Genomic DNA, 26,391 nt, shown 5'->3' with positions numbered 1-26,391 from the left:
GGAATGCCTGAAATCTCCTCCTGAGGTATGATGGCCATTCTGGCTTTGTCCTCAAGCATGTCACTCACCACTTCAACAGTTTGAAGATTATATTTGGCTGGCAGGATATTTTAATTTAATTTACTAATAAAATTAATTAAAGAGTGGGGCTTTAAATCGTGAAAGCTTTTTGAAAACCAAGTGTTATTGTAAGTAATATCTTTCCACTTATCTCTTGCACAGCAGCAATTATGACAAACGTCCACTGGGTTTTTTTGGAAGTTTGAGTACCATAATTTTTCTGCTATAGTTACATTTTTTTCCTACTACAAACTGATCTTAAGCAAAAGAAAAAACTTAAATAATCTGTGTTTAAAGCATACTGTTAATTATAGCTGATACTATCTTTTTCAAAGCAGTTTTACATTTAACATTTTAACAGGCACCTTTCACCAGCCGCTATAGAGTAAATACTTATTTCATCACCTAGACCACACTGGAATTCACAGAAGGATCCAGAAAGAAAATTAAATATGCTCTCTCTCCTATCCCAACAGCCAGAGCAAAAGGGAAACATTCTGGGGAATCCACATAGCACATTACTGACTTATGACATTTATCAATGTTAGATGACTACTTTAGGCCTCTATGCTAACAGACATAAAGGAGTAGTTAAAATAGCATGTTGAAACAATCAGTTGGCTCTCTGAAGTGGAAATAAAACTGAAGAGAAAGCAAGTAATTTTTCACCATGAATAAGATCTCTGCAGCTTGCTATGTGAGAACATTTAAGAAAGGCTCTTAGTAACAGGTATGGCATTACTTCACTATCAGAGTGAAAAAATGTATCCTCTCTGTGTTTTTTGCTGTTTTCATCCCAAAGATAGCTCTGTTTCCCTCCCAGCATAATGGTTTCTAGTACACACACTAGAACAGCTGCTCTAACAGATCTCTCAGAACAAAGGCACTGGCTGAAATCTAATTTCACTAATTTTTAGAATTCCTGAGCACTCACCATTTACACTGATACCACTAAGAGATTAGGAATTCATCTGTCAGCCCATAGGTTCTTATTTGAAGTCCATCTACCATAGATATTGTTACTTTTACTCTTTTTATCCCTTAAGTTCTGGCCTGGGAAGGTGAACAATTAAATTTACTTTTTTAGTCAACTTTTTCCTCCTCATTACAGACCTTGTCAGACAGTTTATTCATCTTATGACTATAGAGAGTATAAAGCAGGGAACAATTTATGGTTTTGTTTTATGGCTGCTTTGCTGGGTCTGTGGAACAGAATCACTGCATTTACCAATCCAATTCACTTTGTCCCATTAACCCCGTTTCACCTGGCGCATCCATAACACCAGTCTGGCATATCTCAACAAACCCACATCTGCATAAGCTTACATCTGTCTAGCACATCTCAAAGACAGAATCAAACAATATGGACAATAAATAGGAGTAGAAGTAGAAACAGGCATTTTTATAGACAGCCTTACACAGCAAAAGCACCTGAGGTGAATCCAAGACTGGAATTACCAGAGATGTTGCCAGTGCCCAGTACTGAGCTCCTGCAAGCAGGCTGCAGGATGCTCCCAGTTGCTGCCATACTCAAACACTCTGGAGGAGGCAATGACATCCTGAGCATGTTGCAAGCCACATCCTCTTTGTGCAAGTTTATTATTTTCCTATACATGGCCATGCAGCTGGTGCCAGAGGGTTTTGTCGGTGAATTGCTGGGCAAACAAGAGCAGGTGTAATAAAATACGCTTCTAGCTGCTGGGAATGTTCCGTTTTTCACAATTCATAGAACAGATTCAAGAGATCTCTGGAAGAAACTTTGTCCTGATTAGAATATATTTGAGCATTGAGCATCTCCTGAAGTATTTACACAGAGCCCACTGAAAGTAAACTTGCACTGGAAGTAGAAGCTTTTGATGCAATGTCATTTCTTGTGTGAGACAATTTGACAGGTGCAATATAGAATAAAAGCAAAATAATGTTTGGGGGTCAGACCCTACCCACAGTGGCCAGAGTGGATCTCTTATACCCTGCTGGGAAGCAGTAGGCACAGAAAGTGGCAAGTGATCAGCAAGGGCTCCGCCATGCAGGAGGCAGCTTGACCTGACACCACCTCAGGGAGCCTCACAGCTGCAGGCAGTGCAGTGCCAGAGCCTATCACAGACCCAAATGCCTCTGTGAGCATGATATCCCAGGACTTGGCATCCAAATCCTGCAGCTATCAAACACACCCTGCTTGAGGCCACAGCTGTCAATTCTCCATCTAAACAGGGACAAGGAGAGAAGAGCAGTGGGGAAAAAGGGCTGGGGCATTGAGCACAAGCAATAACACACATTATATTTAGCTTTCAGATAAGGGTTCTGTACTTCAAAGATTTGAACAGATCCCATATTGCTGGTTGGAGTGCAAATATGGAAGATCCAGGTCAGACTCAACTGACAATGGTCATTTCAGAAAGGGGAGAAACAGTTCCTTGCAGTAGTCATTTTCCCTCTGGAGCATTTTAAAACTGCACTACAGGAGTCCCCTGAGACTGCCTGCAGGAGTCAGAAATAGTTTTATTTCTATGGCAGTTCTGAAGAAATTGAAACAACTTAACAAAGGCTTGGTATCAGGGACTGATCAGGCAAGTACTAAGAGCTGCGTTAAACATGGGGGACAGGGGAAAATCACTTTTCAATAGAGCAGCATAAAATGTGTAACCATCAAACACCGAGCAAGGTGCTCGCTAACACTCGCACACTTTCTCACAGAATGTCTCCTTGGCTGCACACAACAAGCAGTGTCTGTCTAGCTGAAGGGTGAATGAACAGATTCCTGGAAGTTACAGCTACCCCCTTTAGAACTGCCAGCACGTATTGGCTAGTGTAGCCTTGGCCTTACACTAGGCTAGGAAAAGCAACAGTGAAATCAGTCACAGTTAGACTTTGCAAAATAAAAGGTCTGTAGATGCACAGAGAAATTCTGTGGATGCTATAACCATATGCACAGCGTATTAAAAGGCTCCTTCATTCCACCTACATCCCTGCCACAGGCTTCCTGAGTGATCTTGGCATACTTTGCAAATGGTCCAATACTTCCTTTTACATGAAGAAATGTATTTTAATGTAATAGCTGTTATAAAGTGCACTAAGACTCTTGGATGTAAGGTTGTACTCAAAACTGCAAAGTAGTTGTTAATTTACTCCTGCTAAAATCACATAGGGAGAACAAATTAGGCCATAAAATACAAGGTAAAAGAGAAAATTAATTTGGATTTGTACATAATTTGTACATGAATTACGTACATAATTTGTACATAATAATTTGTACATAATGTGGTGGTGCAAAGCACTGAAAACTTTTAAATATCACTTGTTTTTCTCAGAATGCAGTATACGTTTATTTCTGTATGGAAAAACACAGTAAAAGTACACTTCCTTCAAATGAGATATGTTAATTTTTGTAGTGCTTTTGTATCAAAAATGATTGCACTGTACTGTAGAAACTTTTCTTTTTCAAAGTGCAAGCTAAGTTTATCATAATAAAATTCCTATTAGTGCTATGAGAGCATTTCTGAGAGCCACTGCCCCGCACACTGTATAAAAAAAATGCTCCACACTCTCAAGTCACTTCACAAGTTACCAAACTAAAATTGTTATAACAATGAACAGAGTATCTTACCCACAGTCACCACCTATAAGATGCAACCCAACATATTATAGCATCTTTATTAAAAAGCAGAGTGTTTCAGGGCCATTCTATATAATATTACAACAGGGCATTAGGACAAGATTCTAAAAACGAACCCCCCCTCAAATCATCCTCAGCAATGATCATGGAGAAGGTTTGGTGTTCCTCTTGGGCAGTGCTTTGAAAATTAGCCATAGGTGCCCAGCTTTCCAAAATGAAATAAGACTCCAGTAAGTGGAGAGGGGCACAGGAAATCTATTCTGGGAGTCTGCGTTCCCAATGGTAAAGAGCCTTCTCCATTTGCATGTTTGTGTTTGGCTGCCTTATTTAGAGCTGGGCTGGCAGGCAAGGCAGGACATGTCAGAAGAAACTCAAGCACCTAAAATATCTGGGGCAAACACTAAAATTCTATTGCAATCTATATATCAAGAGAGAGACTTACAGAAGGACCTACCTTATGTGTGTTGGCACAGAAGTCAGACACTCATTCGTGCTTACATTGCCAATGCTCACAGCCACTCATTGCTGCAAAACGCACGGACCAAGGGCAGGGACTCTCCTCAAATGTTGCTGGATCTCAGGCTTACCTTCACATTCCAGGACGAAATACCCAGAGTGACAGCTCTGTGCTTTCAGACATGAAGGAGAAACTGATCCTGAGTTCACTGACATCAAACTTCCATTGATTACATAAAAAACATTGGACCGGGCCTATCTTGTGGAAATGACAGGTTCTTGTCTTAGTCATCAACACAGCTTAAAGAAGTACATTTCTGTTTTATCCCTCGGAAATCAAAAGAGATTAGGTCCTTTGGTAAGAGAGTATCACTGTCATATGCTCTCCAGGGCCTACTTAATTTTTTTTTTTTTTAATATGCATAATTTAACTTAGGCTTGATACTGAGAAATAAAAGAAAAACTGAAAATTATTTCTAATATTTTAGAAAATATTAGCAAGCATAACAGCAAAAAGAGGACAATCTGATTAAGACCTCAGCATATGGTTTTCATGTCGTGCCCTTTTACGCCTGTCCCAAACACAAGTTGCCACTGTGCGAGCATATGACATGGATATTTTTTTCCCAATCCAAAGTCTACAGGAGATGGCAGCAGGAAACACTATCTAGCGGTTGGCATCAATATTCCTTTTTCCCTACTGCCAAAACCAGGCACCTCTTCACTAATATCAATAAAGAAATAATACCTTCAAAAATTATCAGTTATTAAAAATTCTTCAAGGTGTAGTGTTCTGTGGATCGAGTATTCAGCTACTACTAATACTTTTGTAATAACATGAAGAAGAACTATCTATTATCTATTAAGTGCAGAACAGTTCAAGAGAGGAAAGTGTTATAAGCATTTAATGCTCAGTGGTTTGCCTGTATTGATGCTTGATTCAGTTTGCTACAGCTGCATCCACAATGAATAAATGACAACACTCATCTTCCACATCACTCTGGTTTTACCGGGACTCATCAGATTAAACATATTGTGCAGACTAATGTACAGACAGGAAAATACTGCCATGTGTTAGATTCATTTCTTTAATATAGACTGATTTACCATGAAAACTTACCTCCAAAACTGCCAGGATTTCCCCTCACTAACCAGCTAGACTTTTCATAGAAGTACTGTAGTACCTATTCAGTAGCTTAGGGGGAAAATAAGTCTTTTCGATGCAGCAAAGCTCTTGGCAGTCAGTGCTCAGACAACATTACTAGGACTTGAAATAATACTCTGGAGATTGGAGTGCTGAACTCAAAGCAATATTCTGTGACCAGGTGAATTGCAGAGTTACCAATAAGCAGCATTTCCACAAAACTACAAAAAGTAATCAGCCAACACTAAAGAAGGACTCGGTGTGCTACGCTGTGAATGGCAGTCACTTTTCCTTTCTGCAGCATCATTACTTACGCAGTGCACGTGTTAAATTCTGTGAGTGGCAACTTAATGGCAGGTGGAAGGGCTGCTCCTCAAACTGCTGAACTTTGAGGATGGTGGAACTGCTATGGAGCACCTGCACATAAACAAATAAAGCTCTCTTGCATAAAAGTGCTGGGCAGAACACAGGTTGTGGATGGCTGGTAAGGCCAATTCAAAAACACATGGAGAGTTTTTATTTGTCTGTTGTCATCGGTGATTATTTATCCACACGAGGTTTGTACAGTGACTAAAGGAAACCCTTCAGTTACACCTCCACAGGCTCCTTTACCCTGCTCAAAATCTCAGTCATCTGTGGTCTCCTCCGTAAACAGTCAGTCAGCCTCAGAGAAATTTTTGGTGTAACATTTTTGGGGAGAGGTTCAAAACACATTATTAAGTGACATTTTTCCATTACTTTTTTATCAATACTGCAAGTGGCATACCCTTTACCTGACCCATTGCTGAAGTTATTAAGATGTGGAAGCATCTTCTGAATCTCTCGCGTGTCCCAACCTCTCGCCAGACACTCCTGCTATTTATGCCTACTTATTCTTGGTGTCTGAACACTGCCTGAAGCAACGTGGGACAGGATTCATCTCACTGTAACTGGAGTACCACCGCCCTAAATCTTGCACTACTGGCATTTGCTGAAATGGCTGTGGGCTCAGAAACATTGTCAAATGTCAGTTCCCAGGATGTTGTCAATAAATCATTTAGAACATCTTTTCAGAACCTATTCCTGTGTTTTCTCCCCAGCCCACACAAGGCTGGCATCATACAGTTCACAAAGAACATGGCCTTTTGTGGAATTTACTCCAAACATTCATTAGAGGAAGAAATCTCATCATTTCAGCTATATTTTTAGGTGGTGACATTTGATTTCAACTTCCTCCAGGCCTGTCCCCCTGCCCTTTTGATGAATCACAAGTTATTTGTACTGTAATGGGCTTCCTACAGTTAAAGTTCTGTCAATTCATTCTGCCCAGAAATATAACCAGGAAGGATCAGAAAGATATGCAAGGTATGTTCGGAGTATAACAGATCCAATAAAAGTACATCACCTACATAGCTTATTTCTCTCTTCAGTTTCAGTATTCTACTCAGTAAGACTGAAAATCATTCAGGCAGCACTGCCCAAGTTCACTTCAACTATCTTTCTAGCTGCCAGTTGTTACCAAACACTGGTCTAGCTTTTCCCACTTAACATGTGGCCCATCTAATTTTTACAGTTCAATTAGATTCTACTGATGACAAAGATGTCAATCCTGCAGCTCCTTTCCTACGCAGATTCTTTTTCTGTCCTTCAGCCTATGCTTTCCCCATCCACAAGTCTTGTTGCAAGGCAGTTACCTCAGCTTCAGAATTGATACCAAATAAAATGAAGAAATCATGTACAACAGTAGGGTCTTTTGTCCCCCAGGTCAGATTTGCCTAAACTCTACTGAAGATCTTTCCTGGATCCATTATTGGAACTGGTGAATTGCTACTATTCTTTCTCCTCTCAGTTCTTGCCCATATCTTTACAAGCCAAACAACTGGAGGATGAGATCCTTCCACTCGGGGAACTGCATATTGTTCAGCAGAGTGTTTTTATTCTTTATTTAATCTTACTTGTGTGTTTTCTGTAGGAATCTCCCTTGTTTCTTATGCATAGCCCTCCACCACAGCCTTTTCATTAGTTTAGAATCTGTGTTTGATTAGGTGCCAATTTAGTGCTCAACCTCAAGGCAGACTTGTACATAGATAGTTATAATAAGAATTCATGTTTCATGTTACAGCCACAAAACTATCATTTATGTGTTCTGCTTATACTGAGCACCTTTCTAAATGTTCATCCACCGATTCTGGGCTTTTCCAGTCTTTTATTTTAAAAAGAGCAATTGTTTAACATTATTCCTTTTTTTGGCACAACTTTTGGCTGATCACCCCTTAAAAGAATTTTCATTACCATTCTTCTAGTTCTTTATGAAGGTCAATGAGCTTTAAGAATCACCCTTTTTTCTCTCATACCATTTGATTCAGATTTCATTTCTAAATCTCTGAATCTTCAGTAGTGACAAACCAAAAACATAATCACCTTGTGACCAGACAAACTCTTGTCTCTGCCAGTCCACATTCAGGCATTCTCTAGTGTTAAGTCATTGTCAAAGACACAAGAAAATGTCACTTTTCTATCAATAAACAAGGGACTTTATTACTTACCTCTCCTCATTAATTCCTGTTACAGTTTGAAAGAAATAGTTCATATAGCTACTGGATATGTCTATTCAATCATTTTGCCTGATCAGAACAAAGACCATTATTTTTCTGGTTTGTGAAAAATGTTTCTTTCCTTGTTTTTGCTGCTGATTACTTTATCCAAAGGGAATGTCTGCTCCTCTGTCAGAGAGTAAAAAATGCTCAAGCAAGCAACAAATAAACAGCACTTCTGTGTATGAAAATATGCCTCCGCCATTCTAGAGAGTTCTCTTCCTAGTGCTGAGAAGTAATTTAGCACAATCTTCTACTGAAAAATGCTATGCTCAGATTTTAGGCTGAACTCCAAATAATTGACACAGAACTCCAGGAATTGAGAGCTTTGGAGATATTGATTCAGACACAACAGCAAACACTACAATTGCAAGGTGCAGTGCCCAAATTCATATGGAAGTTAAATCACAGAGGGAGAAAGAGGACAATATAAGACTACAGTAAGCAGCCAGCTACAGAGAATGGCAAATTGAATTCAGAATAATATTACTTTCTCTGATCCTCAGCTATGAAACATTATGCTCAGAACAAGCAGGAGTGTTATGATTCTATCACTCCATCATGTCACTTCTATACCAGAGAACAAGAAACGCCAAGGAGGATTCTTTTTTGGAGAATCAGTGAGGAACCAGAACAGGTCACTCAGGACCTGAGAGCATGCTCTGGAGAAATACCCATGGATGATGCCATTCATGTGCAATTTGAAGCGAGCAATACGCTGCAGGATTAGTCTAACAGTGAAGAAGGCTCTATCCAAAGAGAAAAGTAACATTTAAAGAGAGTAATATTATTCTGAATTTAGTTTGCCATGCTATATAGCTGCCTGCTTACTGTACGCTTGTCTTTTCTTCTTTCTCTCTCTGTGATTTAACTTCCACATGAACTTAAACACAAGGGACTGAGCTAGAAAACAAAAAAAAAAATTGGTACAAATTATTTTTGGAGTCTCAAACATTTGGTCAAATATTAGCAGGAAAAAATTCGAGACACATGACTCAGTAGTCCATCTGATCAGCCCATGGCATTGGATTTCATCATCATTAATTAAATCAATTAATTAGTTCTTACAAAAAACAGTACTTACCAGTATTGGATTTAATTTTCTTTTTCTTCAACAAAGGTATGACTGTTTTAGAGACTGGGAAATAATACAAAGTAGACTATACATATTGTTTCGTTCTGGTTTTCTAAAACAATACTAAACTAGAAAGCATAAAGGAGAGTCAAGCAAGAATCTGATCTAGAGATTTGTTCATTAATTTACTTTCTGAAGTATTAGAGAAGTTTTTTTGAGGATGCTAGAGGTTTCCCTCAACTGTGTGCCTAAATGAATGAAAATACTAAAAAAAAAAAAATCAACAAAGCGCTCATTTATTTGACTGAACAAGCAACCCATTGAATTTAAATTAGAATTGCACCGAAACTGCTAGTAATCGTCATTTTGGATTGTTCTTACTTTCCATCTAGCCCAGCAGCATTCTCAAGTGTCAGCAGCCCATACCAGAGGCCTTAGAAGAAACTGCGTGAACTTTGTCTGAGGCGACAACCTTGGAATACTCTATTCCTGCCCTCAACACACACACATATAAAGCTCCTTTCGCCTGTATTAAAGCGAGTAAGAAAACACATTCCATTTCGCCCTTCTCTGGGCATAAGCATTTCACCAAGTCTCTCTCACCTTAGTTCCAGATCTTAGTTAAGGATAATAACAAAAAACCAAAAACAAAACAAAAACAAACAAAAAAAACCCCTCAAACAAACAAAAAACCAACCAACCAACCAAAAAAAACCCAAGAAACCACACCACTACCAAATTCCTTTGACTCTTCCTCAAAAAAGGTGTGTTGAATATTTGATAGCTCACCATATTTTAGAATAAGGTATTTTCTTGCCAGAGCCTCTTCTGCAAAATGTAGACATTCATACACTGTCAGTGAACTGGTATTCTGTTATTATCAGAGGTTAGTTGTAGTTGTTTGCACAGTCAGCTCCTTTCATAATACTCTTAAGTCAATCAAGGGTCTTTTAAAAATACCAGACCTGAAGTTAGAACAAATATACTTAAAATATATACCTGGCAGGTGCTATTGATCTTGCTGCAGCAATTCCGCATTCTTTTCTAAACAAAAGGTTAGGATGTTATTTCAGAAAAAATAGAAAGCTGGAGAAAAGTGCAGTTACTTCTATAGTGGGAAATATTGTATCCTTTTGTTCATAACTGCTTTCTGCCTTTTTGATTGAAAAGATTCCCATCTTGAACACTGATGAATAATACAGCTTTGTAAAAAAAATCTCCTCAATACAGGCTGTTTCAGACTGATATTTCAGCTTGATTTTCCACTTTTTAGTAAGGGAGTTGTTCAGATATATCAAAATGACACATTAATAGGGCCTTTACTCTGAAGGGAATGCTGATCTTTCGAAATTCAGAGTAAAAAAATTTCTGCGATTTATAAATAAAAGATAAAGTATCTGTTCTATTGAGAACTTCTCATTTTCAACAAAGGAACATGACAGTGCTGACCTGGAACTTCTGTGGCTTTCTGTAACACCTAGAAAAATGCAATGAATTCTGTGAGACAATGAATCCAGGTCAGCAGGTTTCTAATCTACATGCAGTTAGATAATTAAAAAAAGATTCATTTTGAAATCTCATCTGTGGTCATGAAGAAGATTCAAGTTTGTGTTTACCTACCAGCCACAAATCTAACAAACTGGTTGTTTTGAAAAGAAAATCATAGATCAAGATGGATGATTGTAGTATATTACATCTTGGTTTCAGAGCCTCTCCAGAACAGTTGCCTCTCTTTCTAGCAATAAACTCACAAGCGACTTGCTCCCCCCTTTTCAGTTCAAAGGCAATGCTCTCCAAAAACCTCTCCCAACTTTGACTGGGACACAGGCAGACTTCAAGGCCAGCTTCAAGTGCATTCTTCAAATTTCCCCGGTACCATTGTTCCACACTCCAATTTCATAGCTGCCCCCACCTTGTCAAAACGGGGCATGTGTAGTGCTCCAGTCATTGCAATAAGGACAGTATCTTCACCCATCATTTTACCTGGCTGCAGATGCCCCAGTACCCTTGTCATGGCAAAATTTCAAGCAAAATACTTTGTGGCACACAGTCCCAGAATTCTCTAGGATATCACCCTTCTTCTGTTGTTTCTCAGCTTTCTTCCTGTATTCTCTCTCATTCCTTTTCAGATTTCCTTTTGCCCCCACAGCTACACTCATCACATATTGTCTAAAGCTATAAACAAAGACAAAAGGGTCAGGAAAACACATTTTCTTGTATAAAAACAATTTTTTATTTTCACATCAAAACAACTTCTATTTTACTTACTTCTTTGAAAAGGTATTGAGTTTAAAATGTCCTTTGTTTAGCCTCCTAGGTACAGTCCAAGTCTGATGGTTTTGCTATTACAGACATTTCCATGTTACACATGAAAGAGTTTTCTCTCTTAATTCCCTGCCTGAAAACAGTATGAGAATCTGATGTGGTGCAAGGAATAGAAAGTCCACTGTGAGCAATGGCAAGCAAGAACTAAAATAGATGCATGGATGCCTTAAGTTTGGCTTAGTAAGTGCACATTGAAGCCAAGATCATGGTTTACTATCATAAGTACTAAGGCCCACTGAAGCTCTCAGTAAAAATTAGGTTTACTTAGAATTCAGCTCGCATTACTCAGTTATTTCATTAGTCATCCAATTTTGATTGTAGGTAATGTATAAAAAGAGGTCTAACCTTTTTGGTGAAAAGCAGGATGAATTCAGAAAACAAAGTGCAAAATATATGAAAGGTGATACATAAACATGGGTTAAATCCTCTCCAAATGCTCCTACCAAGCAAGCACAGATTAAAGTCATCATTGTTCATACTGATGATTGATCCAGCACTGCATTTCAGAAGACATTGTACAAATGATCATTGGTGACAAAATCTATCTCACAATGATTCCATCATTAGCAATTGACAAAATAAAAAATTACATCTGTTAGCAAAGTATTTCTTCAGCTCTTTAATTAAACCAATCCTGCGTGATACAGTGCAAACATCTTTATTGTGTCATTTGCCCTTTGTGTCAAATTCCTACCAAAATTCCCCAGCACATTTGGTGTTTTGACGTGAGTTACAGAAGCATGTCTCAATTACGTAACTTTTGCCTCAAGAACTGTGGAAAAAATTATGTATAACATGTTTTCTTGAAGGAACATTCTCTTTATAGTAAATTCCATCTTTGATATACTGATAGCCCATGGGGCCAGAGATTAATTTCTAACTTTAGGACATGCTAATTCCACAAGGATTAGTCAAACCAAAAGGTTTAACATTCACAAGTGAGCTCTCTCAAGCAAACTGTGCACCACCTCAGTTCAACATATTGATGTATCACCTACAAGTCAGGTGATACCACTTTTGATCTTCAGAACTAGATTTAGAGCTTTGAAACCTGAAATCAAATACTTTCCAGGAAAAAAAGAAAAGTTAAAACAATCATTCTCATTAACAAACATGGTGGTTTTAATTGGAAACACCTTCAACAACTACCAACTATACTGTCTATCAGGAAAATAGAAGGCAGATATTGTAACGCTTCAGGTCCTGTTAAAAACTTGGTTTGCCATTAACTTGTCAGATGAACCTTGGTTTTGACACAAAAAGAATCTGTTTTCCCTAAAAAATCCTAAATTAAAAAAAAAAAAAAAACAACCCTGCCAAAGTAAAATATTCCTCTTAAAAAGCTAAAACCATTTTCATTGCAATCCAAATAATTCATGGAAAAAGAAGAAAGACTGATTTGTAACCGCACATAATTGTAACACAGAAAGGAATACCAAGGCTAATTCTAAGCGGGCAAGCTAATTTTGCACTTTTGAACACCTCACATGCTTCTTTTTTACAGCTCCCATAGTCTCAAATACTCATTCTACTAATCCTGGTCACTGAACACCATGGTGTAGGTACTACAGAGATTTTTCAGTGTGCTCCTTTCCCACCATGATTTTATGCTGGTGGCTTTTGGGCAAAATGTTTTCCTCTCACGAAGCCAGGCCTTACAAGATAGGCTCATCAGCATTCCAGCAGGCAAAATTTCATCCTACATTAGTGACACTGAGAAATGCCACTGTTTTGAAGCTGACAAACTAAGCTTTGGTTTGTAGCTTTGAGTAATATTTCTCCCTCTGGAATGTGTAGATTTCCAATTTCCTAGCAAAAAACCCCCAGTTCCTCTAGGCATAGAAAGGTCCAAGAAAAGAACACAGCTGTAATTTTAAGGAAAAACTGTGGCTCACAATTCATACATACTTCGAAACAAAATATCTGAACCTAGAACAACGAAAGTTCTCTTATTTACTTCAGGCATCAAAAAAATTAGCCCCAGAACAGACTATTCATTATTAAGATTAATAGGCCATTCTGAATTCATTGTTACTATTAATTCCTGATTTTTAAACATCGGGAAGCATACTCACAATTAACTTTCACTATGCTCATTAAACTTCACATCCAACATGACCTGAGGAAAAAACTCCTCTTGCTGTATCTCGAAATGTATTATATTAATGCAGTGTAGTACATAATGTTGTGCAATATCTGTGTAATATATAGATTTAAGACTGTGTGTGGTATTACACAGTACCACAGAATTTTCTGTACAGAGATTTCTGAAATTGAGGTATATGGACAGACACATCCAAGTAAATTCTAAGGCTGAGATTTTGCAATAAGATCATTTGATGTAAATTAACATTTTTATCTAGTGTCTCTCTGAGTACCTCATAGTATCTTACCTGAGCTTCAGGACACTAAAGCAGCTTCTTTGCCCTTTGCAATAACGTCTGCAAAATGACAATACAATGTGTTTTGTACCTCTCAAGAGTCCATAAACTGTGACTTCAGTCTCAACCGGCATGAGAATACTTTCAACACAAGATACTGTACGAACAGCTGTATAACACCTCAAAGCACAAGCTAACATCAGAAGAAAACTTGTATATTCACATAAAGTTTTGACCCCAATAGAAGTAGCTAAAACTGTTTTTCTAAAATTTTGAAGTACATAGCTTTCAAGAAAATTGAGATTCATGTTTGATACATGCAACTAGCACACCATGTGATGAAATGAGGGAAGAGAAAACAGAATGTTTTAATAAAAACATAGAATATCTTTACCCAGGGAACCATTTCATGCTGTATTTTTCTTTGGAAGAACATCATTTCTTCACATCCAAAATCACAAACATGAAAACAAAGAAAATAAACAGGCAATATTTTTCGTCTATTCTCCCTCCTACCCACCACCATCCAGTAAAACTCTACATCAGATAATGTATTCTGACCATCATCTAGCATCAACCTGCTTCCACATGCAGTATCATCATTTTGAAGTAATTTTACCTATTATTTATTTAATCTCCACCCTCACCCTTCAACACAGATACTCAGACCTGGAGCCCTCACTTTTGAAGGTCATTTGAGAATCCATGCTTGACCTAGAGCAAAGGAGAAGTCTTTCTGACTCATCTGTGTACCTTCGTGCCCAGAGCTGGTCTCCTGCACTCAGCGTTCGAGGCTTCAGCGACACTGTTTCAAATTGCACATAGGTCTCTTTTGCAAGTTCAGCTTCCTTTGCAGATTTTGGTCTTAAATGAAGTTTTAAAACTTTGTAGAGTAAGAAAAATATCAGAGGTAAAATAACCACGCATGCTGCACTGCTGGCCACTATCAGAATAGAAAACTGAGAGCTGCTTTCATCAGTTAACCCGTCAGTGGAGAAAACAACACACTGCTCTTTTGTAGGTGGCACCCCTTTGGGTGAGACACATGCCATATACTGAGTACTAGGTTGCAAACCATCAATTGTGACTTTGTTTTTGTTAGAATCAGTGCTGAGAGGCAACATATCTTTCTCACCATACTTGGAGTATAACACAGTCACAGCAGAATTGCCTGTGGCACTTAGAGTGTTCCAAGTTAAGGTCACCCTTTCATCAGTTTCACTGATTACTCTTAGGTCCTTCACAGTAACATTTTGCTCAGCCACACCTGCTGTATTCAATGAAGTATCCTCACCTTTCTTGCTTAAATCTCCAGTCTGCTTTTTGTTCCCATTTGTCACTGCCTTTGAAATTTTCCTTCCATCTAACATGAGCCTGGATTGCTTTTTGTCAGTAAATGTCATGCTGGTTGATCTTTCAGTGCTAACCAGAGCCATGGTGGTTGGTGTGGTGGGAAGAGGTGTGGTTGTCCTCTCGGGTTCCTGCTTGGATTCCTCCTGAGTTGTATTCTGCCTCTCAGCCTCTGGCTTCCTTCCATACTTCTGTGGTGACAGAGTTGTAGTAACTACACCAACCACTGTGACAGTCACAGCAGCTTCTGACATTCCTGCCAAGTTCTTGGCTTTACATCTGTATTCTCCTGCATCCTTGTATGAAATTCCTGTCAAGCTTATTATGGACCATCTGACACCCTCTCCAGGAGTTTCTTGAATTACTATGGGAAAATGCAGAAAGTAAAACATTATGAATGGGAAGTAAAGAGGAAGTAAACATTATTGGACTACTTCTTCCCTTTCTGCCAGAAGGAATCACATGTATGAAAATTTTAAAAATTAAAAACAAGCAGTCAAAAAAACCCAACAACAACAAAAAAACCCCAAAACTAAACCACATTTCCAAAACAAACTGTGGAATTCCCAGCCATACTCTATTATTAATAAAAGTGCTCAGCTTCGGTCAAAATGGAAACAAATGTCTGGTAATTAGAATATAGTTTGCAGTTTCACTAAGAAAAACAAAACCACATAAAGTGAAATCAAATGTCTTAAAGTTGCTATTGACTCTCAAATACAAGACCCACTGACTTCACGTGACACTGATCGTGCAACCCATTTAAAACACTATTGGAAATTACCTTTGTCCTAAGATATTTCAGTACTCTTACCTTCATCAGACCTATGATAACTGCTAACTCCTTGGCATTAGCAAGTAGCATTTTTTACTTTTAAGTTACTATGTAAGTATCTGTCATAGCAGCTAGAACGATATCAGACAATGACAGCCTTGCAACATTTGCAAATAACATAGAAAACATGAATTTGGAAAATCTTGTGTTTACAATGCTGAGTTTTAACTGGTTCAGTTATGGCCTCACCGGCTTTTTCAACATTAACATTTTCGAACAGACGTTCCAGCAACAAATTCTCCTTTCTGCTTTCCAGCTTCTGAGTTAGGGTTCAGCTAACCCAACCTCCATTTTCCTTTATCCTTCTCCCACTTCAACCATTTCTGCCTTCCACACACATTGCTCTTGTAACAGACCACATCCAGAATCAAAACACTCTGCTGGACCTGTTAAGACTGAGAACTAGACAAAGAATTTCATAACAACCATTGCACAGATATGACTACCAGCTTGGTGCAATACATGGTCCACTGTTACTCACTACAATGATCTCAAAGTACAAGCAACCCAACAGTTTTTGGTACTCCCATTTCCTATAAAAGAGCAGTTGTACCTGTATAGTTCACTGGAATATTGTCTGACCTAGTCCAAGTGAGCTGTGGTGTTGGGTACCCCGTGGCGTCACAGCGTAGCAGGACATTGCTGCCCAGTGGTGAGGTGATTTTTGTTGCTGAGGTCATCACAGATGGTTTAAGACACTGCTCTAACTCAGCTCTCTGGAACAAGATTCCTGCCAGGTTCTCAGGACCACTACATGAAACCAATGGATCAAGAAGTACAACAGAGGTGTCCACGATTTTGGAAAATTCAATTAGCTTTGAAATGCGACAGTCGCAAAACCATGGGTTGTCCTGAAAACCTGAGGCAGGGAGAGAAGAGAGGAAAGGAAAAAAAACATTGTCAGTCAATATATGGATATTGTGATTACAGTATGACACATGACTACCACCAAATACAATCAAGGACAGTCCTGGACCTATTCTGAGTTAATCTTTTCTCTTTCAACTTGTGTTTTTTGTTCAGATGATTGGTGGGGGAGTATTTTCAGAGGTTAGGGAGAACAGTATCGAAGTTTATTAAGCTAAATATCATCTTCACAGAAGTTTACAGGAGCATAGTGATGTGCTGGCACTACCTGTGCTTAACTTTGCTATTTATCTAGGAAAGAAACATTTTGAAAAGATGTCTTAAGACTGATGATATATTTTCACCTGCCTGTGCCTACTGGAAAGACAGCTTCTCAGGGATATTACTTCAGGTCACTCTCCTCTGCTATAAGTCCTTCTTTGGGCTCTTACAGCTTAACCTTCCCTGACCCTCTTTTTCAATGCTTGAGGAGAACACGATGTTTTAGAGTTTAGAGCTTACACCAACATCTCTACCCCTTGAAAAGAAGGGATAAAGACTAAGGAGAAAAAGGTTTATGCCAACAAAATTCTTATCTGGCTCTGAACTACACCAATATTGTTACAAGCCTGGCTTCAATTTAGTACAGCCTCTGAAATATATTCAAGAAGAATAACAGAAGAGTAGAAAATAGGAAGGATCACAAAACACCATGATGACTGCAATATTTTTATGATGGCATATAGGAACGCTCTCTCTCTTCTGTCAGGGACAAAAACATTTGCTTCTTGGTTCCAGTCTATGAATTAGAAGCTTTTCCCTCCTCGTGAACTTATTATATTGAAAGACAATAGCCATTTCTGAGGATTATCAGTCTAAATCCTCAGCTGCTATTGATTATTCCACTATGTTGACTTTCACAGAGCAACAATGGCTTCACCAGGTAAAATACAACCCAGCATATCACTCAGGAGTTCAAGTATTTTCTTACTGGACTTACACTTTTGGGTATGCCTTTCTTATTTTTTCTGAGTACTAATAATAAACAAAACTTATGGCCTGAAATAAAGATGGTATGCAAGGACCCCTCACTACTCAATTTACTGATCAGTATAATAGACAAGTCATATAAGTCAAACCAGTATTAAAAGAAAGAAAGAGCCTTAAACACCTGCTAATATTGTTCAGTGTGTATTGTTAAGAATTATCGAAACAGCTCTTGGAAAAATCATGGGGTTTGTTCTGGAAAAAAACTGCCAATGAAACAATACATGAATATTTTACTACTTCTTCCTTTTATCACCAGACCAAGATTAGGTTATTTTGAGCATAATGGTAGTGATTGGTTAAAACTGTGGTAAACCCCAATTAATCCCTGCTCTTTAAAACAAGACTTGACCTGAAGAGATTCCATGACTTTGACATCACAATCCAATTTCACCCCTTGCAGACAGAAGAGATTTTACATCTATTCACTGCTTATTATTTGCTGGAACAGAGAAGAAGTCAAAGGAAAGTGCATCAGCAACTGCTTTTCCTCAAAAATTCTCCAAAATATAAAAATTTGTCTGCAAACTTCACACATATATTCATAAGGAGAAAAGATACTATCCAAATGTTTTCCATATCTAGACACATCAACTGTTTGTGCTTATGAAAATTCTGCTCAATCAAGCACATGTATGCAACTATTTGTGCTCATCTTTTCAATTAGGGAAGCTTTGTAGTTATAGACAATACTCCTGTCATTTTCTTTTTCTTCTCGCTTGTAAGGGGTTGATTTTTCTCACTATGTTAAGAAATTTACGGCAGGAAAGGAAGGGGTTTATTATTGTTTCTAACCTACTCAAAGCACTCAAAAGCCTTTGAAATAGACCAAAAAAATGCTTACATTAGAAAAGACCTTTAAGACCATCAAGTCCAACTGTTAACCCAGCCCTGCCAAGTCCAGCATTGAGCCATGTCCCTGAGTGCCACATCTACACATCTTTTAAATACCTCCAGGAACGGTGATTTCACCACTTCCCTGACCCCACTTTCAGTGAAGGAACTTTGCCTAATATGTATACCTACATAGCTCTCATATCCTCCCAGTGTCCTGGAGAAAAGCCAAAGTCAGTAAAATAGGTATCAGAAATTGACAAAATAAAAGGAATGATGAAGCAACAATGAACAGTCCCTAGACTGGATGGTTGTTAGTCCAGCCTGGGACACAGGTTTGACCATCTGTGTGTAGGGCGAAGGAAAAGTTATGTCAGTCAGTCACCTCATCTTCCCCATCCATTATGATTCCTGTGCAACTGCCTAAAGAAGCAGGACTTAGACAAATACACAAAATATATACAGCTACAGGAGTTCCTTCCTTGCCTCCATGGCACAACCCTTCTGTTTATCTGTGTCTTGCCAATATCTGACAGAATTCACATTATTTCTAGCCATTGTAAATTGTCAAGTCGTGTGAATTCCCAAAGTGAAAAGATGAAAGCACTATTGAGTTGGAAGCAAGACAAAACACTGAATTTCATTGTACTTCAGTTAGTGTTGAAGAGAACAGAAATGTGAATGTAAACCTAGCTTCCAAACTACAAGGGGCATTTTGAACTTTAACAGCTTGTGTTGACAGGATGTTAGAAGTGAAAACAAACACGTTAAAAAATAAGGAAAAGGTTAAAAAGGGGGGAAAAATAGGAAAATGGAAAAGATTAGGGAGCTTTAATAAAAAAATAATTTCTTAAGAAGCAAAAATGAAAATAATGATAAATCTCTGATGGCACATGTGTCTGAGGAAAGAGAAAGTCTTTATAAACCCTGGATTATTTGTAGAAATATCAAGGCAGCTTGTTGATCTGAGAAAGAAATACTAGCCCAAGAAAACAAACATTGATAAATATTTATACATTGTGATATACCAATGCAGTGTTATTTTAATATTAATTACTCTTTTTCTAGAATATTTCTAACCCTTTATTCTAGATTTAGCATATTTTATATTTACTCTCACACATTTGTATGTGTGCTTGCATGTACAACGGCAAACTTACGTGTATGTGTGTCTGTGCATGCACATTTTTGTAGTCTTTTGTAGCAGGGTTTCCCTGTGCTGTGTCAATATGGACTTTAGCTACGAGCAAAATTTCCTTTGTAAATCAGTAACCAGACTCAGACGATAACTTGTGTAGCACACTGCTTTTTCAGTTGCTGCAAAATAGCAAGATGTAAAATATTCAAGTTTCAGGCTGATAGAAATATTCACCACAGCTTGGGCCAGCCTACCCCAGGCTCTTTCCAACTGAACCTACACATATTGATCCATGGTTCTAAACAGCAAATTCCATATCCAACACTGTGTCACATGGCAATGGTTAGGGAGTAGTTTCAGGAAAAGCAGTATCTACCCAATGGCTCTGCATAACAGCTGGGAGCCTGATGGACCTGCAGCATTCCAAATTTCTGCCACCTCTGCACATAACAGAGGCAAGATCTCACATAACTGCCACTCTGTCAAATGCTGGACTCTTCTGTTCCTCTCAGTGACTCACCAGAGCCCACCATACGGAAAACGCTACTGCCATCGTTCCTGCCAGAAATGTAAATCTCTGTACAGCAGCCAGTGCTGAAACATAGCTGTGATTTGGATCAAAGTATTAGGCTATGGCTCCAGAGGTAACCAAGAGGGCCAGATGAATTTACACACTGGTCCCCCAATCATTTGCCCTGTTTAATTTTCAGCTCACTCCACAGCTTTGTTTTGAGCTGTTCCAAAGAGCACTTTCCAAGGCAAAGCCAGACATGGGTCCAGGGACAGTTTACACTCCAGGGATTGCTCCCTGATAGGCTTATGGATGAGAGCGCACCAAGGGTGGCTCCCCTCTGTCCTGCCCCCAATGCAAGTGCAGCAGGCTTTGTACCTCCAAACGATTCTGCATGTCTGTCAGCCCTTCAGGCATACGACATACCCCTGCTGTTTCATATTACAAAAGCCCAGTTGAACAGTTTCCAGTGCAATTCTCACATAAATTCAGGCAGGTTAGACTGAAGGAAAAACATCCCCACCCCCAGAATTACATTTTAGAGTCACTCTAGAATCCTGTAGAGCTCACAGAGAACCAAGGGCTAAATCTTACGAAGTGTGGAACAGACAGTCAGCTTTAAAGAGAGCTGGCCCTAAACTGTGTGGATGAGAGCCAGAGTGAGCCACTTGGCCATATTCCCTAACCTTCTTTCACTTAGCACCATGCACACACAGAGGAACATCATACAGTGGGAGGTAGTTAAAAAACCCAAACCTCTTAGTACAGAGATGATGAACTGGAATACGGGGATGCTAACACACCAGTCCTCTGGCAAAAGTAGTCTTTGGCTCCTCCAAGAGTCCTTGAAGCAAACATGGGGAACTTGAAATTTCTCATATGTGCAACCATCTTGGTGTTCAGTCAAGACACTGAAGATAAAATTGCCTCTTGGTGTTAAAAAATACATTTGCACAAACATTAGAGATTAGGGTCTTGTTAGTTTTGATCTTGTTAATTACACACAGGTGACAATCCTGTTTTGACAGAACCAGGACAAAAGACAGCTCAAGCCATAATTGATTACACTAATTAGAATCTGACTGCTGTTTTCCTGACTAGACAAAACCAGCATTTATTTACTCTGGGTCCCAGCTTCCAGCAGAGTTCTGGCTGCTGTGACCATTCCATGTAGGTACATAGGTCAGGCTGAATGCTCCCACAGAGAGTGGCTGGAGCACATAGGACACTCTTGAGCATCAAACCATGCAATTGTGGTCATCACATTTTAAGAGAAACATTTTTTTAAACCTAAAGGAGTCCAAATGGAACCAGTAACTATGGTAGAAAATGAAAAAAAAAAAAAATACCACACACAGCAAAAAAAAAAGCCGAACCAAAGAAAAAACAAACAAACAAAAAACCCAACAAAACCAAAACGAAGCAAAAAAACCCCATCCAAACAAAAACCAAACAACAACAACAAAATTTAAAAGCCCACAAAACAAACAAACAAAAAACCAAAACAACAACAACGACAACAAAATCAACCAAAAAACCCCCAAAAACCTTCATATTATATTAGAAGCTGGTGAAAGAAATGGTGTGGTTAGTTAGGATGGCAAACAGGGAAGGAAAACCTATGAAAGACTACTACAAGAGATGGTGATTAGTCTTTCTGTATGCCCATGCCCTATAGGACAAGAGGTAATCAGCTTAGTTTGCAGTAAGGGAGATTGAGGTTAGATATTAAGAGAAACTTTCTCACTATCCTGATAGATAAGCACTGGAGGAGGTTACTACGGAAGGCTCTGGGGTGGTCTGGCCACAGGCTTTAAGAACAGCACTGGCTTTACCAGAATGGCTCAGTTTCTCTGGATTTGTATCCCAGCAGGCTAGGTCCTTCCTGACCACATACCTCTGTGATCCCTATCTGTAGCTCAGAGCAGGAGGAGAGTATCTATGGGATGCGCTTCTTCTTCCTCAGGCTCCAGCAAGCCCAATAGAGACAGGAGGGGTGTCAGAAAAGAAGCACTAATACTCAGTGGAGTCTAAATAAACTTGTCAAAATAACCCATGACACAAAGAGCATTGCACTTTCTAATCTCCAGAGAAAGGGGACGTTTTCTTATTCACTACAGAGTTCCTCATGTAGCAAGCACTGTCTGTCTGCTTTGGGATACACTCCTCAGAAAACTATGATGTCAATGAAAAAAAAATCCACCTAATTCCTTCACAGCTTATCTAAGGTAGATTTACTCAATGTAACACAAGGAAAGTACTACCTGGCATTATGTATTCTCAGGTGCAAATCTATAATAGCTGCACAGAGCCTCCCTTAGCACGTAACATTAAAAAAAAAAAAAAAAAAGAGAAGCAAGGTTCTGTTTAAACCCAGTGTGTGTTACCCTCTGGAGATCTGTGTTAAAACCCGATTGTATTTCATAACAGAAAATGGTCCAAAGGTCACATCCCAAGCCCCCAAAGAACTCAATGCTGGCACCAGAGGGTTTGCCAGGACTACAGGAGGCTGGAAGAGTGCCTGCACCAAGGAAGCCTGCAGATGGTTCCAGAGTTAAGGGGAGAGAAGAGTGTGTGAGGTTTCAGGATTTTTTTGGTGTTTGTTTTTTTGACTTGGGTTTGGGGTTTTTTCTTAGCTTCTTTTTCTTTTTCTTTTTTTTTTTTTAGTTCCTTTTGTTGTGTCTTTCAAGTGGTGAGGACTATATAAGACAAGAAAACCAATTAACCTCATGGACTCCCACAGGAGATCATGATGATTAGATCTAGCACAGTCAGCTCCCACTTTACAGCCTCCTGTAGTCTTCAGTGCGGAGACAGGGAAAGGAGTACTGAGATGGAATTACTTTTACAGCTTTTGCTCTTTTTTTTTTCAATCCTGAATAAAAGAAAACCCTTTAATGATGCAAGCCTACAGTTATCAGGCTTATGAAGCCATGAAGCCTACTTTCATCTATTAAGTTACTCATAAAAAATATGATCTGAATGAGAGTTTCAAGCTGCAGCTTCTGCTGTGAAACAAAGCAGCTGAACAAATGAACAGTGGATTGTGGGGGTTTAGACCAAGAAATTGGAAATACGGGGCAGTACAATGCAGGACAGATCTTTACCAGTCCTTAAAGAATTCCTGCAGTAGAGACAGCCAGCTGGTTTTCCTCCCTTCCACCTGCTGCACTACAAAAACATCAAAACATGCATTTACGTGTAAACACTAGAAAAGACAGAAAAGAACACTACTGATAGAACTGTTCCAGCCTGAGACTGAAGAAGAGAAAGGAGTTACCCTGGCAAGACTAGGAAGTGGAGATAAGGTTAAGATAAAGCACAGTGCCACAAACAGAACTGATGCAATTGCATACTAGAGAAAGGGATCAAATGATGAAAAAAATCAGAATCTGATCAAATTATTCTTTAATATTTACCTCAAACACTATAAAAAGTACTGTGGATATGTAGGGATCACATTCCTGTTCTCTCATATTCAATATGTAAATTGGGCAAAAACCTTCAGGATAGTTAGTCAGCTTTAGAGTAATGCAAGGTCAACAGAGGTCCCGGGAAGAGCAGAGTTGCCCTATTTTGAGCCACCAACACCACCTGCAGCATTATGCCACAGGACAGGCTTTATATGAGGATCAGCTCTAGCTACTTGCTTGGCCTGTGAGCCTCTAGAAAAAGCTATTGCAAATGGACATGCTTACAGTTGCAAACACATACAGAGATGAGGGAAATGTCACCAGAAACACAATTTAAGTTATGCATTTATATAGCTACTGAATACTCCAAATGGCCTGCATTCCTGTTCTCATAGCTTTTACTTCAGTTTTATAACTTTGAGGTAACAACACACATGGAGGTCACTATCTTAATTCATGGTTTTCTGTTACCAACAGAAAATAAACAAATAATAACAGAGCAAACCAGAAGTCTGACCTTGGTAAAAACCCCTTCTCCTGCATCCAAGGCTGGTGCCCTAACAACTCTCACTTTCAATTTAATGTTTAGGTATATTTCAATAAGGAATGAGACGGGCTGTTTAACATACCCAAAATTATTCTCTGCGTCACCAGAATGTCTGTGTTCTTGGACATGACAGCTCCTGAGAAGGGGGGCCAAATGTCCATGAGGTCTGATGGCAAGGTGGTCAGCTTGTTGCTGGATAGGTCCAGGTAGGTGAGGTTTCTCAGGTAGCGGCCAGCATCAGCGGGAATGCTGGTCACTTTGTTGTTGTGCAGATCAAGAGTCCGTAAGTTGGGCATCTCTGCCAGGGATTCCCAAGGGAAAGTTGAAAGCAGATTACCATCCAGCCTCAGCTCATGCAGTTGTTTCAAGTTATAGAAGCTGCTGATATCAATGTTGGCCACACAGTTGTAAGTGACCCACAGGTATTTGAGATCTACCAGGTAGTAAAAGGCTTCAGTTGGAATCCTTCGTATGACAGTTTTCTCTATACGAAGTTTTACAGTATCCACAGGAATATTCACAGGGATCTCATACATGTCAGGGTCATTACAGAGTACAGACCTAGCACAAGGGGGGGAAAAAAAAAAAAAAAGGAGAGACATATTTGCATTTATTTATCAGGAATGTTTACTACCAGAACAAAGAACACTGAAATCAAGAACAGTCCTCTGCATTTAAAAGTTGAGCAAACTCCACAAACATGGAGTCTCTAAAGACAAAAAGAATACAAAGCAGAACTGATCCTTTCACATTAAACCTAGATTTCCTTGATTCTAAAGTATGTAAGCACCACCATCTATCCACCCCTCACTCTATTGGCAAATGAAAGACAGAAGCCATTGTACAAGGAATAATACATGCAGGTATCTCAAGTGTGAACTGCATGCCCCCTTATTAAAATTATAAAAATTCAAAACGAAGATTACTAATCTCTAATTTTTCTGTATGATGAAGATTCAAAGTATTTTCTATACTTACCTTTCAGAATAGACTGAAAATTGAAAATATACCAATGAAAACTCAGTAAAGAAGAGCTTTCTAGCCCTCTTTCTGATGCCTATGTACAAATTACTTGCTTTATAGAGATGACAAGATCTCTCTGCTCACGATGATTTCAGTGAAATGGGATTTCTCAGCATTTTCACTTATTTGATTTCAGGAATCAATTTTTTTGGCATATATTGTTTGCACATACTAGCTTGAAGATTCCCCTACCCTCTATAAGTCTATCCTTAATTTTCTCCTCCTTTTCTCTAGATTATTCCTTTATTTTACTTTTTCCTTGTGCAGCTTTATACCAGATAGGCTGTGACAATAAATAGCAATGACAAAGAGTATCTCCTAAAATTGACATGACAATACCAGGTCACCACATTTCAAATTAACCTCCTTACTATCAAAAATTACATGATTTACTGCAGATTAAAAAATAATAAAAAAAAAAAGAAACTACTGTATTTATTTAAACCAGAATCACCTTACAGTAGTTAACTAGTTTGTAGAATAAAAAAGACCATTCCAAAAAAAAATTGCCTCCTGAAAAAAATGAAGATACAGAGTAGCTATTTGCTAAGTACAAAGCCATAATCACCATCTGCTCCTGCTCAGGAATGCTGCTAGCCATAGAACACTAATGCAAAATATGCCTTCGTTTCAACTATGGTAGAACTAATTTGCAATCTCTGAGAATGTTATCTCCAATTTCTTCTACCCTTTTCCTTATAAATTACCCTATATAACAAATAATAAAATAGATACCTTGTTCCAGTGCCATCGCTTCTGCCATGGTAAACGCAAGTGCATTGTGAGGGACAAAAGCCATGAACTTCTTCAAAAAAACTCACTAGGAGGTAGAAGTAAATAAACAGATACATGGCTTCCTCCCAGAAGAACTGACATGAAGAAATGTGAAAGCTTTATTCCTAGGCACTCATGTGCAGTGTGCTACGAATGTGAATGCAGCCATCCTTTTACCAACAGCAGATTACAGCAGATTAGCCAAGATCTGTAGTTGCTTAACCTTCAGATGTATCCTGAGTGGCATCAGTTAAACCAGCTCATTCTTTACTCTGTCAGAACACACTCTGCTTCGAATCACATCCAACCGTGTTCCAAGGCTGTTTTAATATGTAGATTGTAGAGCTAGTGTGTAATAAAATATCTCTTTTCTTCTCCTAAGAGGCAGTGCATCAGTTACTGTCCATAAAGTGTTCCAAGGTTCCTGAAGGAAATCTAGTACACCA

At 38.8% G+C, this 26,391-nt stretch overlaps 1 protein-coding gene across 1 annotated transcript; it reads right to left on the bottom strand.

The window, feature by feature from the left end:
* Nucleotides 1-11,130: 11,130 nt before the first annotated feature.
* LRIT3 (leucine rich repeat, Ig-like and transmembrane domains 3) lies at nt 11,131-26,036 on the bottom strand. Its single transcript, XM_008635686.2, has 4 exons — nt 25,907-26,036; nt 24,231-24,709; nt 16,366-16,671; nt 11,131-15,341 (listed from the first exon to the last, which is right to left on the bottom strand). Exons 1-4 carry the CDS (start codon nt 26,020-26,022, stop codon nt 14,278-14,280), a joined length of 1,965 nt encoding a protein of 654 aa, XP_008633908.1. The 5' UTR covers nt 26,023-26,036; the 3' UTR covers nt 11,131-14,277.
* Between the last annotated feature and the right edge of the window lie 355 nt (nt 26,037-26,391).

The sequence above is a fragment of the Corvus brachyrhynchos genome, unplaced genomic scaffold (assembly GCF_000691975.1).
Source record: "Corvus brachyrhynchos isolate BGI_N302 unplaced genomic scaffold, ASM69197v1 scaffold175, whole genome shotgun sequence".
Lineage (NCBI taxonomy): Eukaryota > Metazoa > Chordata > Aves > Passeriformes > Corvidae > Corvus > Corvus brachyrhynchos.
Note: the sequence above shows the minus strand (reverse complement) of the source record. Positions and strands in the feature narration are given on the sequence as shown.